Source organism: Entelurus aequoreus, linkage group LG17, assembly GCF_033978785.1.
Source record: "Entelurus aequoreus isolate RoL-2023_Sb linkage group LG17, RoL_Eaeq_v1.1, whole genome shotgun sequence".
Taxonomy (NCBI): domain Eukaryota; kingdom Metazoa; phylum Chordata; class Actinopteri; order Syngnathiformes; family Syngnathidae; genus Entelurus; species Entelurus aequoreus.
This window is the reverse complement of record NC_084747.1, coordinates 45,704,476-45,720,405: the sequence shown is the minus strand read 5'-3', so window position 1 is coordinate 45,720,405 and position 15,930 is coordinate 45,704,476. Positions and strand designations below refer to the sequence as shown.

Genomic DNA, 15,930 nt, shown 5'->3' with positions numbered 1-15,930 from the left:
AATCACTTGATATTTACTGCTCACTAGTGTTACCATATCTGAGTTATTGTGCAGAAATATGGGGAAACTACAAATGTGCGCTTCATTTACAAACTGTTACAAAAAAGATCAATTAGAATAATACATAATGTTGGATATACAAAACATACAAACCCTTTATTTATTAAATCACAATTATTGAAATTCAACGATTTGGTGCATTTGCAAACAGCTAAAATTATGTACAAAGCAAACTATAACCTGCTCCCAAGCTCTATTGATAACCTCACTAACAGCTTTAACGACGCCCTGCGCGGCACCATTGATAGTGTAGCACCGCTAAAGCTAAAAAGGGCCCTTAAAAGGCGTACCCCATGGTTTACAGAAGAAACTAAAGCCCAGAAATTATCATGTAGAAAGCTGGAACGCAAATGGCGTGCGACTAAACTTGAGGTTTTCCATCAAGCATGGAGTGATAGTTTAATAACTTATAAACGCATGCTTACCTCAGCTAAAGCTAAATATTACTCAAATCTCATCCACCTCAACAAGAATGATCCTAAATTTTTGTTTAGTACAGTAGCATCGCTAACCCAACAAGGGACTTCTCCCAGTAGCTCCACCCACTCAGCAGATGACTTTATGAATTTCTTTAATAAGAAAATTGAAGTCATTAGAAAAGAGATTAAAGACAATGCATCTCAGCTACAGCTGGGTTCTATTAACACAAATACGACTGTATATACGACGGACATTGCCCTCCAAAATAGTTTCTCTCTCTTTGATGAAATAACATTGGAGGAATTGTTAAAATGTGTAAATGGGACAAAACAAACAACATGTTTACTTGACCCAATTCCTGGGAAACTTATCAAGGAGCTTTTTGTTTTATTAGGTCCATCAGTGTTAAATATTATAAACTTATCACTTTCCTCTGGTACTGTTCCTCTAGCATTCAAAAAAGCGGTTATTCATCCTCTACTTAAAAGACCTAACCTCGATCCTGACCTCATGGTGAACTACCGGCCGGTGTCCCACCTACCGTTTATCTCGAAAATTCTCGAAAAAATTGTCGCACAGCAGCTAAATGAACACTTAGCGTCTAACAATCTCTGTGAACCTTTTCAATCCGGTTTCAGGGCAAATCACTCTACGGAGACAGCCCTCGCAAAAATGACTAATGATCTATTGCTAACAATGGATTCTGATGAGTCATCTATGTTGCTGCTTCTTGATCTTAGCGCCGCTTTCGATACTGTTGATCATAATATTTTATTACAGCATATCAAAACGCGTATTGGGATGTCAGACTTAGCCTTGTCTTGGTTTAACTCTTATCTTACTGACAGGATGCAGTGTGTCTCCCATAACAATGTGACCTCGGACTATGTTAAGGTAACGTGCAGAGTTCCCCAGGGTTCGGTTCTTGGCCCTGCACTCTTTAGTATTTACATGCTGCCGCTAGGTGACATCATACGCAAATACGGTGTTAGCTTTCACTGTTATGCTGATGACACCCAACTCTACATGCCCCTAAAGCTGACCAACACGCCGGATTGTAGTCAGCTGGAGGCGTGTCTTAATGAAATTAAACAATGGATGTCCGCTAACTTTTTGCAACTCAACGCTAAGAAAACGGAAATGCTGATTATCGGTCCTGCTCAACACCGACATCTATTTAATAATACCACCTTAACATTTGACAACCAAACAATTAAACAAGGCGACTCGGTAAAGAATCTGGGTATTATCTTCGACCCAACTCTGTCGTTTGAGTCACACATTAAGAGTGTTACTAAAACGGCCTTCTTTCATCTCCGTAATATCGCTAAAATTCGTTCCATTTTGTCCACAAGCGATGCTGAGATCATTATTCATGCGTTCGTTACATCTCGTCTCGATTACTGTAACGTTTTATTTTCGGGCCTCCCTATGTCTAGCATTAAAAGATTACAGATGGTACAAAATGCGGCTGCTAGACTTTTGACAAAAACAAAAAAAGTTTGATCATATTACGCCTATACTGGCTCACCTGCACTGGCTTCCTGTGCACCTAAGATGCGACTTTAAGGTTTTACTACTTACGTATAAAATACTACACGGTCAAGCTCCTGCCTATCTTGCCGATTGTATTGTACCATATGTCCCGGCAAGAAATCTGCGTTCAAAGAACTCCGGCCTATTAGTGATTCCCAGAGCCCAAAAAAAGTCTGCGGGCTATAGAGCGTTTTCTATTCGGGCTCCAATACTCTGGAATGCCCTCCCGGTAAAAGTTAGAGATGCTACCTCAGTAGAAGCATTTAAGTCTCATCTTAAAACTCATTTGTATACTCTAGCCTTTAAATAGACTCCCTTTTTAGACCAGTTGATCTGCCGTTTCTTTTCTTTTCTTTTCTACTCTGCTCCGGGGTGGACCGCTAGCCTGTTCATCAGATGGGGACATCTCTACGCTGCTGACCCGTCTCCGCTCGGGATGGTTCCCGCTGGCCCCACCATGGACTGGACTTTCGCTGATGTGTTGGACTTTCACAATATTATGTCAGACCCACTCGACACCGAGGATGTCGTTGTGGCTTGTACAGCCCTTTGAGACACTTGTGATTTAGGGCTATATAAATAAACATTGATAAACATTGAATGTGCAACAATTATTCTCAACAAAAGAGGAGAAATATAACCTTAGAGGAAAATGTAATTTAAAACATTTGTATGCTCGTACAACACTTAAAACATTAAGCATATCAGTATGTGGAATAAATTATAGAACGGATTAACCAAATAAATCAAACAAAGCACCAATGTGATTCAGTTTAAGAGACTGTTCAAACTACAAGTGTTCACAAAGTACACAGAACAAGAATTATAATGAACATCTTAAAACCCTTTTTTTCCTTTTTTTTAATTGAGACAAAGATTATTTATGTATTTAATATTTGTTTGCTCACTATGGTATATTATTTATTAATTTTTTATTTGTTCACTGTTGTGTAACAGAGAAAAAGGAAATTGGATAAAATTGCTACGGTATGAAAAGCAGTAGGATTAAATAAACTCTGCTTCTTTCTACTCCTTTTCGTACGTGCTGTAATGAAACAACTGGAACTGTGTGATGCATTACATTGTATCGTATGCATGTTCGAAATAAACTGAACTGAACAATGTCATTTCTGTTTTATTTTACAGCAGGCTCCTGTCCAACAGTCCAATGATGATGTCTGTGCTGTGGTATTTTGCAGCTGGGCTGGTTATTTGCACCAAAAGCCCAGCTTGGGCTCTTGACATCATCTCCACAAAGGAGGACTATTACGCAGTCAAAGAATAAAACGTCACACTTTCCTGCAAATTCACACAGGACATCGATGACATCTCAAACAGAATTATAATTAGGTGGTATTTTAAGTCTCCAGAAGAAAAGAAGACAGAGATTTTAATGTATCATGGAGGCCAACTTGATATTGACCCAAACTACAGCAGGGTTCACTTCACAACTCCTGAACCCGGCCATGGAGATGCTTCCATAGAGATTAGTGACCTGCGTATGTCAGATGAGGGGATCTACCAGTGCAGCCTAGAGTGCAAGCTGAATGTGCATTCTAGAATCACCGTAATCATAGACAGGTACATGAACCTGAAAGTCATGGAGAAGCTGAGTGCACCGGTTTGTGCCATGGAAGGCGATCCTGTGTGAGGCCATGACGTGACGCTCCAATGCCAATCCTCACAAGAAAAAAAATCCATAAAAGGAAAACAGCACAAAATCCAATTTTATGGCAATATTTTAATAAAAATCAACCCCTTTTTGTTTGTTTTAAAATTCGCCATATATATAAAAAATAACGGTCCTAGTTTTTTGATTTGCGTTTTTAAGAATTGGAAATAGAATGAATGGAAGGTACACGGACCCAAAAAAGGGTTGATTTTCATTAAAATATAGCCATAAAATTGGATTTTGTGCTGTTTTCCTTTTATGGATTTAAATTTTTCCAGATAAATACAAAAATCTAAAAATAAATGTTGTCCAAAATGCATCTGTGTGATGACAAATTAGAACCTGAAGCAGTATTTTAGCTTTTCGGTCCATGTACCTTCCGTTCATTCTATTTCTGAAACACAGATCAAAGAATACAATTATATCCGTTTTTCAAATTTTATTATATATGGCAGATTTTAAAACAAAACAAAAAAGGGTTGATTTACATTAAATTACTGCCATAAAGTTGGATTTTGTGCAGTTTTGCTTATATGGATTTGAATTTTTCCAGATAAATGAAACTTTTTTTTACAATTATCTGTGTGATGACAAATTGAACCGGAAGCAGTATTTTAGCCTTTCCTTTAAGTTTAGCATGTTTTTAGGACAACGCTAACATATTTGTTCAGCAGGAGTCCTATTGAGTCCTATATATAAAAAAAAGTGTAATTAAATAGTTGTCCAACTTTTGTTTCAGAAATGAAAATAGAAAAAATGGTCCGAAACTTGTTTTTTAGGACTTCTGCTGAACAAATATGTTAGCGTTGTGCTAAAAACATGCTAAAAGCAAAGGAAAGGCTAAAATACTGCTTCCGGTTCAATTTGTCATCACACAGATAACTACGCATTTTTGCAAATGTTTTTACATTTTTGTGTTTATCTGGAAAAATAAAAATCCATAATAGGAAAACATCACAAAATTTAATTTTATGGCAATATTTTAATGAAAATCAACCCCTGTTTGTTTGTTTTAAAATCTGCCATATATAATAAAAATCAAAAAACGGCCCTGATTTTATTTTTTTATTTGCATTTCAGAATTGGAAATAGAATGAACGGAAGGTACACAGACCCTTTTCCTTTGCATTTAGCAGGTTTTTAGCATAACGGTAACACCTTTGTTCAGCAGGATTCCTATTGTTGTTTTAAAAAAGTGTCATTAAATAGTTGTCCAACTTTGGTTTCAGAAATGAAAATAGAAAAAATGGTCCGAAATGTGTTTTTTGATTTGCATTTAAGAATTTGAAATAGAATGAAAGAAAGGTACACAGACCATGAACTTACTTATTGTGAATGGCTTTTTTTCGATGAATCACATTCGGTACTATACCGCTTCCGAAAAGTACCGGTCTGCATTCCCCAAATGTAAACAAACGCCATTGGTGGATCTACACCTAACACCCACTGTAATAATACCAAGTACAATCAATACTACTATGACTACGTCGATATTTTTTGGCATCACAACATCTTCTTTCGGTTTTTTTTATTTACATTATGTTTATAAACTCAGGAAATATGTCCCTGGACACATGAGGACTTTGAATATGACCAATGTATGATCCTGCAACTACTTGGTATCGGATTGATACCCAAATTTGTGGTATCATCCAAAACTAATGTAGAGCATCAAACAACAGAAGAATAAGTGATTAGTGCCAGCAATCGGAAGGTTGCTGGTTACTGGGGTTCAATCCCCACCTCCTACCATCCTAGTCACATCCGTTGTGTCCTTGGGCAAGACACTTCACCCTTGCTCCTGATGGGTGCTGGTTAGCGCCTTGCATGGCAGCTCCCGCCATCAGTGTGTGAATGTGTGTGTGAATGGGTGAATGTGGAAATACTGTCAAAGCGCTTTGAGTACCTTGAAGGTAGAAAAGTGCTATACAAGTATAACCCATTTATCATTGTATTATTATTACATTTTAACAGAAGTGTAGATAGAACATGTTAAAAGAGAAAGTAAGCAGATATTAACAGTAAATGAACAAGTAGATTATGAATTCATTTTCTACCACCTGTCCTTAATAATTTTGACAAAATAATAGAATGATAAATGACACAATATGTTACTGCATACGTCAGCAGCTAAATTAGGAGCCTTTGTTTGCTTACTTACTAATAAAAGACAAGTTGTCTTGTATGTTCACTATTTTATTTAAGGACAAACTTGCAATAACAAACATATGTTTAATGTACTGTAAATTTTTTGTTAAAATAAAGACAATATTGCAGTTTTTTGTAGTCCCTTTTTATTTAGAAAAGTACCGAAAAGTATCGAAATAATTTTGGTACCGGTACCAACATATTGGTATCGGGACAACACTAATTGAAACATACATACTATATATATTTAGTTATTCTACAATGTGGAGCCTCAGGGGTTACATTTTTCCTCAATCCTCAGTGTTTTGTTTTTGTTTTGTTATTGTCAATAGTGTGTGTGTGTGTGTGTGTGTGTGTGTGTGTGTGTGTGTGTGTGTGTGTGTGTGTGTGTGTGTGTGTGTGTGTGTGTGTGTGTGTGTGTGTGTGTGTGTGTGTGTGTGTGTGTGTGTGTGTGTGTGGATAGATAGTACTTTTTGTGTGGGAGTGTGTGTGTGTGTGTGTGTGTGCACGCACATTTGTTTTTGTGTTTTCTTTCTTTTTTTGTGTAAAGTACTTTAATTGCCACTTGCCTGTTTATGATAAGTGCTGTACGAATAAATAGAGATTCATGTGATAGGATAGACTTTTATTAATACCACAATGGCGAAATTACTTGATGTACATAGAGCAGGGGTGGGCAATTAATTTTTACCGGGGGCCGCATGAGCAACCTGAGCACTGCTGGAGGGCCACATCGACCATATTTCAATTAAATTTTGCTCAATATTATTTTTGATATATACCGTAAGATAAATAATAATAATAATAATTATAGTAATACTTCATGTAACAGCATTCCATGACTAATATAAATAAATTAACATTAATAATAAATGACAGTAAAATAAGCACACGTATGACTGAGGAGTCATAGTGTAACTTTGTGTGGTGTTTGAGTTGTCTGACTTTTTGTGTGGCCATAAACGCACCAGTGGTTTAGTGCTATGCGTGTTGGTGACATATGACAAGTTGCATGTGCACCTTCACTCGCAGGTTACACACGGACACACGCCCATAAATACTACTTTTCAAAATAAAAGTAGCACAGTTGTATTGCGCGCACGACATAGATGTTTTTTCAACTTTATTTTGTAATTTGTAATTGCAGCTGTTCACATTCACTCACAATCACGCACACGCATAGGTCCACACGGAAGTAATACAAATAACGATTTTCAAAACAAAAGCAGCACCGTTGTATTGCACACTCGACATAGATACTTTTTTAAAATTATTTTGTAATTTATAATTGGCCTCACGCGGGCCGGACAGGGACGTACAAAGGGCCGGATGCGGCCCGCGGGCCGCAGAATGCCCAGGTCTGACATAGAGGGACAATGGATGGATGGATAGATGGACACATGAGGGATATGTAACTTTTTTTTTAAATTTTTGTTGGATAAACCCACCTCACCAGTATGGTTATCATGTAGTCATCACTTTGTACATCATCTTTTTTGTCAAAAGGGTAACTTTAAAGCTTCAAACGTAAGTTTATGACCTATGCATCTCTTTATGTATCATCTTTTTATATGTAAAGGGAACCTTCAAATTTCAAACGTAAAATTGGGACATATGTACCGTGTTTCCCTTGTAGGATGTGTTATTGACACTGAATAATACCTGGGATTTATATAGCGCTTTTCTAAGTACCCAAAGTCGCTTTACATGTTAAAAACCCATCAATCATTCACACCTGGTGGTGGTAAGCTACTTTCGTAGCCACAGCTGCCCTGGGGTAGTCTGACGGAAGCGTGGCTGCCAATTTGCGCCTACGGCCCCTCCGACCACCACCTATCATTCATTCAACATTCAATCACCGGTGTGAGCGGCACCGGGGGCAAGGGTGAAGTGTCCTGCCCAAGGACACAACGGCATGGTAAGAGGCGGGGAGCGAACCTGCAACCCTCAGGTTTCTGACACGGGCACTCTACCCACTACGCCATGCCGCCCCATAAATAGGTTTGCTGCTGCCCATGTCAAGGAATCCAACTGAGTCTTCTTGTGTCGGTAAGTAGATATATATATTTTTTCACTTCCTCCAGGTTTGCAAAGGTTTTTTGGAGGGATTGTGATTAAATAACATGCTCTCAGCTTTTACAAATTGTAAATCAAGGCTCAATCTCCAAGGAGCACTGTTAGTGTTAGCAGAGGTAGCCTATACAGTACATTGCGGCCGCCCGTTGGTCTCGTATGAAAATAAATCCTCATATCAGCTGCCTCAAGCGTAGTTATAAGACACATATCAGGACTGCTAGTTAGTAGTGCTAACATGAGAGCACAGTGATAAAACTTAACAGACACTAAACTAAGATTTGGATGTTCTGACAAATATCCTCATATATTGACCTACATTAGATTTCTTTGAGAATCTTTAATGTACAGAATGTATCAAAGAGTGACTTGCTACCCTAGTGTTTGTGGTGTCTTATAGACAGAATTCTGATCATACTTGGTTATAGTTAGGATTCATCTGTTTCAGACATGTTTAACAGTTTACAATAAGGAACGTCACTTGGTCATATTTGCTTAACTCTGAATTGGAGTGGGAAGAAGCAAACCTTAATTAATCCTACTCCTTCCATGTATTTTATTGATAATTTATTCACACCATAACATTAAGTTCACGTTCTCTGTGAAAGGAAGAAACGTGTTGGAAAAAATATGAATAGCATTAGGTATAAAAAGAGCAAGCGCATTGAGACTAAATGTAAATTCTGGTCTACAAATGTATACTTCATAATTATTCCATAAAGTAATAACTTAGCGGCGAGTGTCAATGAATATAATATATTAATATTGTTATTGTTGACTTCAGAAACATTGGGTATGTTGTGTCTTTTATGTTCTTGTATTATGATGTCGTATATTTGCAGTCTTTTGATGTTTTTGACAACAAGCACGTAACCTGAAGCTGGTGGAACAAAAGACAAAAGGGTAAAAGAAAGCACATTTGTGGGTGTATTAATAGATGATAAAATGAATTGGAAATCTCATGTAAAAAATATACAACATAAAGTAGCAAGAAACACATCAATAATGAATAAAGCAAAACATGTTCTAGACCAGACCTGGGCCTTTGTGCGTCCCTGTCCGGCCCGCGTGAGGCCAATTATTACTTCCGTGTGGACGTATGCGTGTGCGTGATTGTGAGTGAATGTGAACAGCTGCAATCACAAATTACAAAATAAAGTTGAAAAAACATCTATGTCGTGCGCGCAATACAACTGTGCTGCTTTTATTTTGAAAAGTATTATTTATGGGCGTGTGTCCGTGTGTAACCTGCGAGTGATGGTGCACATGCAGCGACAAGTGATGCACGGTTTACACCCGAGACGCTAAAAAGAGAAAAGTTGATGAAGAATGGCGTGTTTCCAACAAGACATGGACTGCCATGCAACGTTCCCTCTAAGGTGCGTGCCTGCGCAATTGCGCACTGCTCAAGCGTCTGCTGTGCGCAGCAAATATATGCCCCGCACCAAATCAAATCCCATCTGAATTCTAAACAAAATAAACAGATTTATTCTATGTAATTTTGCAATGCAACTTTGAGTGACAGTGACAACAAGCGGCCCTAATGGTGTTCGTCAACACCGTTCAATTGAACACCGTTCAATTATTGTAACGTCTATCCAGATGCTTCGAGGCCAGGAATTATATCGATCACTTTATTGAGCAAAACTGTTTATATTCGGACATAACCACACCAAAAACATGAGTAAAACAATTCTATCTCGAAAAACTAGTCATTTTCTGCCGTACAAACCAGGCCAAAACCAACTTGTCATCTGTCACCAACACGCATAGCACTAAACCACTGGTGCGTTTATGGCCAACAAAAAGTCGGACAACTGAAACACCACACAAAGTTACACTATGACTCCTCAGTCATACGTGTGCTTATTTTACTGTCATTTATTATTAATGTTAATTTATTTATATTAGTCATGGAATGCTGTTACACACACTATGTTGAAGTATTACTATTATTATTAATTATTATTATAATTATTATGTATCTTACGGTATATATAAAAAATAATATTGAGCAAAATTTAATTGAAATATTGTCGATGTGGCCCTCCAGCAGTGCTCGGGTTGCTCATGCGGCCCCCGGTAAAAATTAATTGCCCACCCCTGTTCTAGACCAAAAATCACTTCATATTTATTGCTCACTAGTGTTACCATATCTGAGTTATTGTGCAGAAATATGGGGAAACTACAAATGTGCGCTTCATTCACAAACTGTGTTACAAAAAAGATCAATTAGAATAATACATAATGTTGGATATAGAGAACATACAAACCCTTTATTTATTAAATCACAATTATTGAAATTCGACGATTTAGTGCATTTGCAAACAGCTAAAATGATGTACAAAGCAAACTATAACCTGCACCCCAAGAATGTACAACAATTATTCTAAAGAGAAATATAACCTTAGAGGAAAATGTAATTTAAAACATTTGTATGCTCGTACAACACTTATAACCAAAGAAATCAAACAAAGCACCAATGTGATTCAGTTTAAGAGACTGTTCAAACTACAAGTGTTCACAAAGTACACAGAACAAGAATTATAATGAACATCTTGAACCCTTTTTTTTCTTTTTTTTTTTATTGAGACAGATTATGTATTTAATATTTGTTTGCTCACTATGGTATATTATTTATCAATTATTTATATGTTCACTGTTCTGTAACAGAACGAGAAAATTGGATAAAATTGCTACGATATGAAAAGCAGTAGGATTAAATAAACTCTGCTTCTTTCTACTCCTTTCCGTACGTGCTGTAATGAAACAACTGGAATTGTGTGATGCATTACATTGTATCGTATGCATGTTCGAAATAAACTGAACTGAACAATGTCATTTCTGTTTTATTTTACAGCAGGCTCCTGTCCAACAGTCCAATGATGATGTCTGTGCTGTGGTATTTTGCAGCGGGGCTGGCGTTTTGCACCAAAAACCCAGCTTGGGCTTTTGCCTTCATCTCCACCGAGGAGGACTATTACGCAGTCCAAGAATCAAACGTCACAATTTCCTGCAAATTCATACAAGACATCCATGACGTCCATGACATCTCAAACAAAATTATAATTAGGTGGTATTTTAAGTCTCCAGAAGAAAAGCAGACAGAGATTTTAATGTATCATGGAGGCCAACTTGATATTGACCCAAACTACAGCAGGGTTCACTTCACAACTCCTGAACCCGGCCATGGAGATGCTTCCATAGAGATTAGTGACCTGCGTATGTCAGACGAGGGGATCTACCAGTGCAGCGTATGGTGCAAGCATAAAGGGAATTCTGGTGGCGTAACCCTGATCCAACACATGAACCTGAAAGTCATGGAGAAGCTGAGCGCCCCGGTTTGTGCCATGGAAGGCGATCCTGTGTGGGGCAATGACGTGACGTTCCAATGCGAATCCTCACAAGGCACCCCCCCGCTGAATTACAGCTGGGAAAAGATGAGTGAAAACCAGATGTTGGCTCCTAACGCCAGTGGGGACGCCATAGGAGGGAACTTGACTTTAAAAAGGCTCTCCGAGGACAACTGTGGAAGCTATCGCTGTACGGTGGAAAATCTGCTTGAGACCCAACTCTGTGAGATCCTACTACCGTGTCTAAATGACCCAGTGGTGGCGAGAAGAAACAAAATAAAAGTTATCACTGCAGTGGCAATGTCAATCGTTATCCTTTTGGTGGTCATTGTTGTCGGTTTTTGGAGCTTGAGGAGAATTAATCAAGAGCAAGTGTCCAATTAAATAGTGGCGACACATCATCCAAGTGGTTTTCCACTGAGAAAACCTTCCGACAAACATTTTTTTGACACTCAACTGTGGTAACATTTGTCATGCGACGTAATTTGAGGACACATTTAAAGGTTATGTACCCATGAAGCACACAGATTGGTCCAAGATGTCCCTTGAAGAAAATAAGTTATGTATATTAAAATCACATAAACTAACCTCTCCACCGCAACAACCAAGACGAAAGAGCTGTCATAGGACCATTGTGGACCTGCACAAGACTACTTTAGTCTACAAGAAGCTTTTTGAGAAGAGATCGCTATTGGCGTAATAATTCATAAATGGAACACATACAAAATAAGACAAAATCTTCACTCATGGACTGATTTTGAGATAGGTGATGTAGCAGAGCCTATTTTCAAGCGGTGCAGATAACTGACAATATGACCTGGTCCCTACACACCGGAGCTCTTGTAAAAAAGAACTCAGCAGCGCATGCACGAGCACAGCTCCCTCCCCCCTGTTCTCACCACATTCTACAGAGGCACTATAGAGAGCCTACTGACCAACTGCATCTCTGTTTGGACTGAGCCTGCAGGGCCTCAGACTGGAAGTCTCTCCAGAGGTGAGGACTGCGGAAAAGATCATCAGGACTCTTCTTCCTCCTATCCAGGAGATCGCAAAAAGCCGCTACCTGACCAGGGCTCAGAAAATCTGCAGAGACTCTCCAGAGTAGTCATCACTTTGTACATCATCTTTTTTGTCACAAGGGTAACTGTAAGCTCCAAACGTAAGATTATGACCTATGCATCTCTTATACATCATCTTTTGTAAAGGGAACCTTTAAACTTCAAACGTAAAATTATGACATATGCATCGTGTTTCCCTTGTGGGATGTGTTATTGACACTGAATGGGTTTGCTGCTGCCCATGTCAGGGAATCCAACTGAGTCTTCTTGTGCCGGTAAGTAGATATATATTTTTTTTCACTTCCTCCAGGTTTGCAAAGGTTTTTTGGAGGGATTGTGATTAAATAACATGCTCTCAGTGTCATGTCTGTGTTGATCTTGTTTTTGTTTTGCTTGGTTTTTGGACACTTTTTAGTTCCTGGTTTCACTTCCTGGTTTTGTTTTGTTTCCATGGTTACTCATTAGTTTCACCTGTTCCACATTTGGACTCACACACACCTGTCTCACGTTTTCACATTGTCATGTCACGCACCTGTTCACAGTTAGTCACGCACCTGTTTTCACTTATCATGTCACTATATAGTTTTTTCTGTTTCTGTTGTTCGTCCTGGCGACATCACACATTCATGCCATGTTCACAGTTCCTTGTCACGTAAGTTTTTGTTTGTTTCATGGTCATAGTTTTTTTTTTGCTCAAGTGCTAGTTTTTTTGTTTCATTAGTCAAGTTTGTTCTCCGCCTTTGTGCGCGCCTTTTGTTTGTACCCTTTTGTTTGTACTTTGTAGTTTATAGTAGTGATGGGTCCGGCAACACCGATGCATCGGCGCATGCGTCGAGCTCATAGAGCGATACCCTGTGTCGGTGCGCGTATCGCTTTTAGAAAGTCACGTGACCGAACACGAGCTGTTTTGGTCACGTGACCGCTCATGAACTGTATCGCACTGACGCCTGCGCGCCAAACTGTGTTTATTAGGAAGCGGCGCAATGCGTGTTGTTGACTAACACCATTAGGGCCGCTTGTTGTCACTGTCACTCAAAGTTGCATTTCAAAATTACACAGAATAAATGTGTTTATTTTGTTTAGAATTCAGATGGGTTTGATTTGGTGCGCGGCATATATTGGCTGTGCGGCGCACGGTGTGCGCGGAGGACGCTTGAGCACTGCGCAATTGCGCAGGCGCGCACCTTAGAGGGAAGGTTGCTCACAGGGCACAGAGGAGGCGTCAGTGCGATACAGTTCGCGTATCGGTCACGTGACCAAAGCAGCTCATGATCGGTCACGTGACTTTCTAAAAGCGGTACGCGCACCGACACAGGGTTCGCTCTATGAGCTCGACGCATGCGCCGATGCATCTGTGTGGACCCATCACTACTGTTACTAGAGAAGGTACAGGAATGACGGCGTGGCGAAGTTGGTAGCGTGGCTGTGCCAGCAATTGGTTACTGGGGTTCAATCCCCACCTTCTACCATCCTAGTCATGATACATGTTCACATTATTTGACTGTAATTAAAAAACATATTTTTATTTAAATGAAGATATGAAATAATCCTAAATGAAATACAATGACTTGGTTTATATTATTGTATATAGTAGGTCATAATATCAGTGTCAGTTGAGTCGGTCCATAGGTTGCCTGTAGGGATTTTTAACGTCCAGCAGATGTCAGTATTTAGTGACACAGTATCGACACAGTATCAATACAGTTTTGCAATGTGTCGAAACGCTTCATGAGGCCTCATCAACCCATCACTAGTTCATAGTAATAATTAAACTATGTCTTTACCTGCACGCCACGTCCGTTCCAATTCTTGCATCTTGGGAAAACAAAATCCTCACAGTCCACGTTATGACAGAATGTCGCCAGCACGAACAACAGAAACACAAAAAACTATATAGTGACATGATAAGTGAAAACAGGTGCGTGACTAACTGTGAACAGGTGCGTGACATGACAATGTGAAAACGTGAGACAGGTGTGTGTGAGTCCAAACGTGGAACAGGTGAAACTAATGAGTAACCATGGAAACAAAACAAAACCAGGAAGAGAAACCAGGAACTAAAAAGTGTCCAAAAACCAAGCAAAACAAAAACAAGATCAACACAGACATGACACTCAGCTTTTATAAGTTGTAAATCAAGGCTCAATCACCAAGGAGCACTGTTAGTGTTAGCAGAGGTAGCCTATACAGTACATTGCGGCCGCCCGTTGGTCTCGTATGAAAATAAATCCTCATATCAGCTGACTCAAGCGTAGTTATAAGCAGTGTTGGGTTAGTTACTGAAAACCAGTAACTAGTTACAGTTACTTTATTTCAAAAGTAACTCAGTTACTAACTCAGTTACTTACACTAAAAAGTAATGCGTTACTGTGAAAAGTAACTATTTAGTTACTTTTTTTTTTTTTTTTTTTAAAGGCCTACTGAAACCCACTACTACCGACCACGCAGTCTGATAGTTTATATATCAATGATGAAATCTTGGTCATATTTGCTTAACTCATAAATGGAGAGGGAAGAAGCAAACCTTAATTAATCCTACTCTTTTAATGTATTTTATTGATAATTCATTCACACCATAACATTAAGTTCACGTTCTCTGTGAAAGGAAGAAACGTGTTGGAAAACAATTTATAAATAGCATTAGGTATAAAAAGAGCAAGTGCATTGAGACTAAATGTAAATTCTGGTCTGCAAATGTATACTTCATACATATTCCATAAAGTAATAACTTAGCGGCGAGTGTCAATGAATATAACATATTAATATTGTTATTGTTGACTTCAGAAACATTGGGTAAGATGTGTCTTTTATGTTCTTGTATTATGATGTCGTATATGTGCAGTCTTTTGATGTTTTTGACAACAAGCAAGTAACCTGGAGCTGGTGGAACAAAAGACAAAAGGGTAAAAGAAAACACATTTTTGGGTGTATTAATAGATGATAAAATGAAGGAAATCTCATGTAAAAAATATACAACATAAAGTAGCAAGAAACACATCAATAATGAATAAAGCAAAACATGTTCTAGACCAAAAATCACTTCATATTTACTGCTCACTAGTGTTACCATATCTGAGTTATTGTGCAGAAATATGGGGAATAAAAATGTGCGCTTCATTCACAAACTGTTACAAAAAGGATCAATTACAATAATACATAATGTTGGATATTGAGAACATACAAACCCTTTATTTATTAAATCACAATTATTGAAATTCAATGATTTCCTTAGAGGAACATGTAATTTAAATGCTCGTACAACACTTAAAACCTTTAGCATATCAGTATGTGGAATAAATTGTAGAACGGATTAACCAAAGAAATCAAAACAAAGCACCAATGTGATTCAGTAAGAGACTGTTCAAACTACAAGTGTTCACAAAGTACACGGAACAAGAATTATAATGAACATCTTAAAGGCCTACTGAAATGATGTTTTTTTATTTAAACGGGAATAGCAGATCCATTCTATGTGTCATACTTGATCATTTCGCGATATTGCCATATTTTATCATTTCGCGATATTGCCATATTTTTGCTGAAAGGATTTAGTAGAGAAAATCGACGATAAAGTTCGCAACTTTTGCTCGCTGATAAAAAAAAGCCTTGC

General features: G+C 38.3%; 1 protein-coding gene across 2 annotated transcripts in view; it reads left to right on the top strand.

The window, feature by feature from the left end:
- The window catches only part of LOC133632932 (coxsackievirus and adenovirus receptor homolog), a 31,016-nt gene extending 17,904 nt beyond the window's left edge, over nucleotides 1-13,112 (top strand). Inside the window, exons 1-2 of one of the 2 annotated variants that reach the window (XM_062025774.1) lie at nucleotides 7,147-7,885; nucleotides 10,770-13,112. In XM_062025774.1, coding sequence (XP_061881758.1) covers nucleotides 10,792-11,646 — 855 coding nt within the window. In that variant the 5' untranslated portion in view covers nucleotides 7,147-7,885; nucleotides 10,770-10,791 and the 3' untranslated portion in view covers nucleotides 11,647-13,112. Of the gene's footprint in view, nucleotides 1-7,146; nucleotides 7,886-10,769 lie in introns of those variants that run through there. The other variant, XM_062025776.1, reaches the window with a different exon arrangement.
- Nucleotides 13,113-15,930: the final 2,818 nt, after the last annotated feature.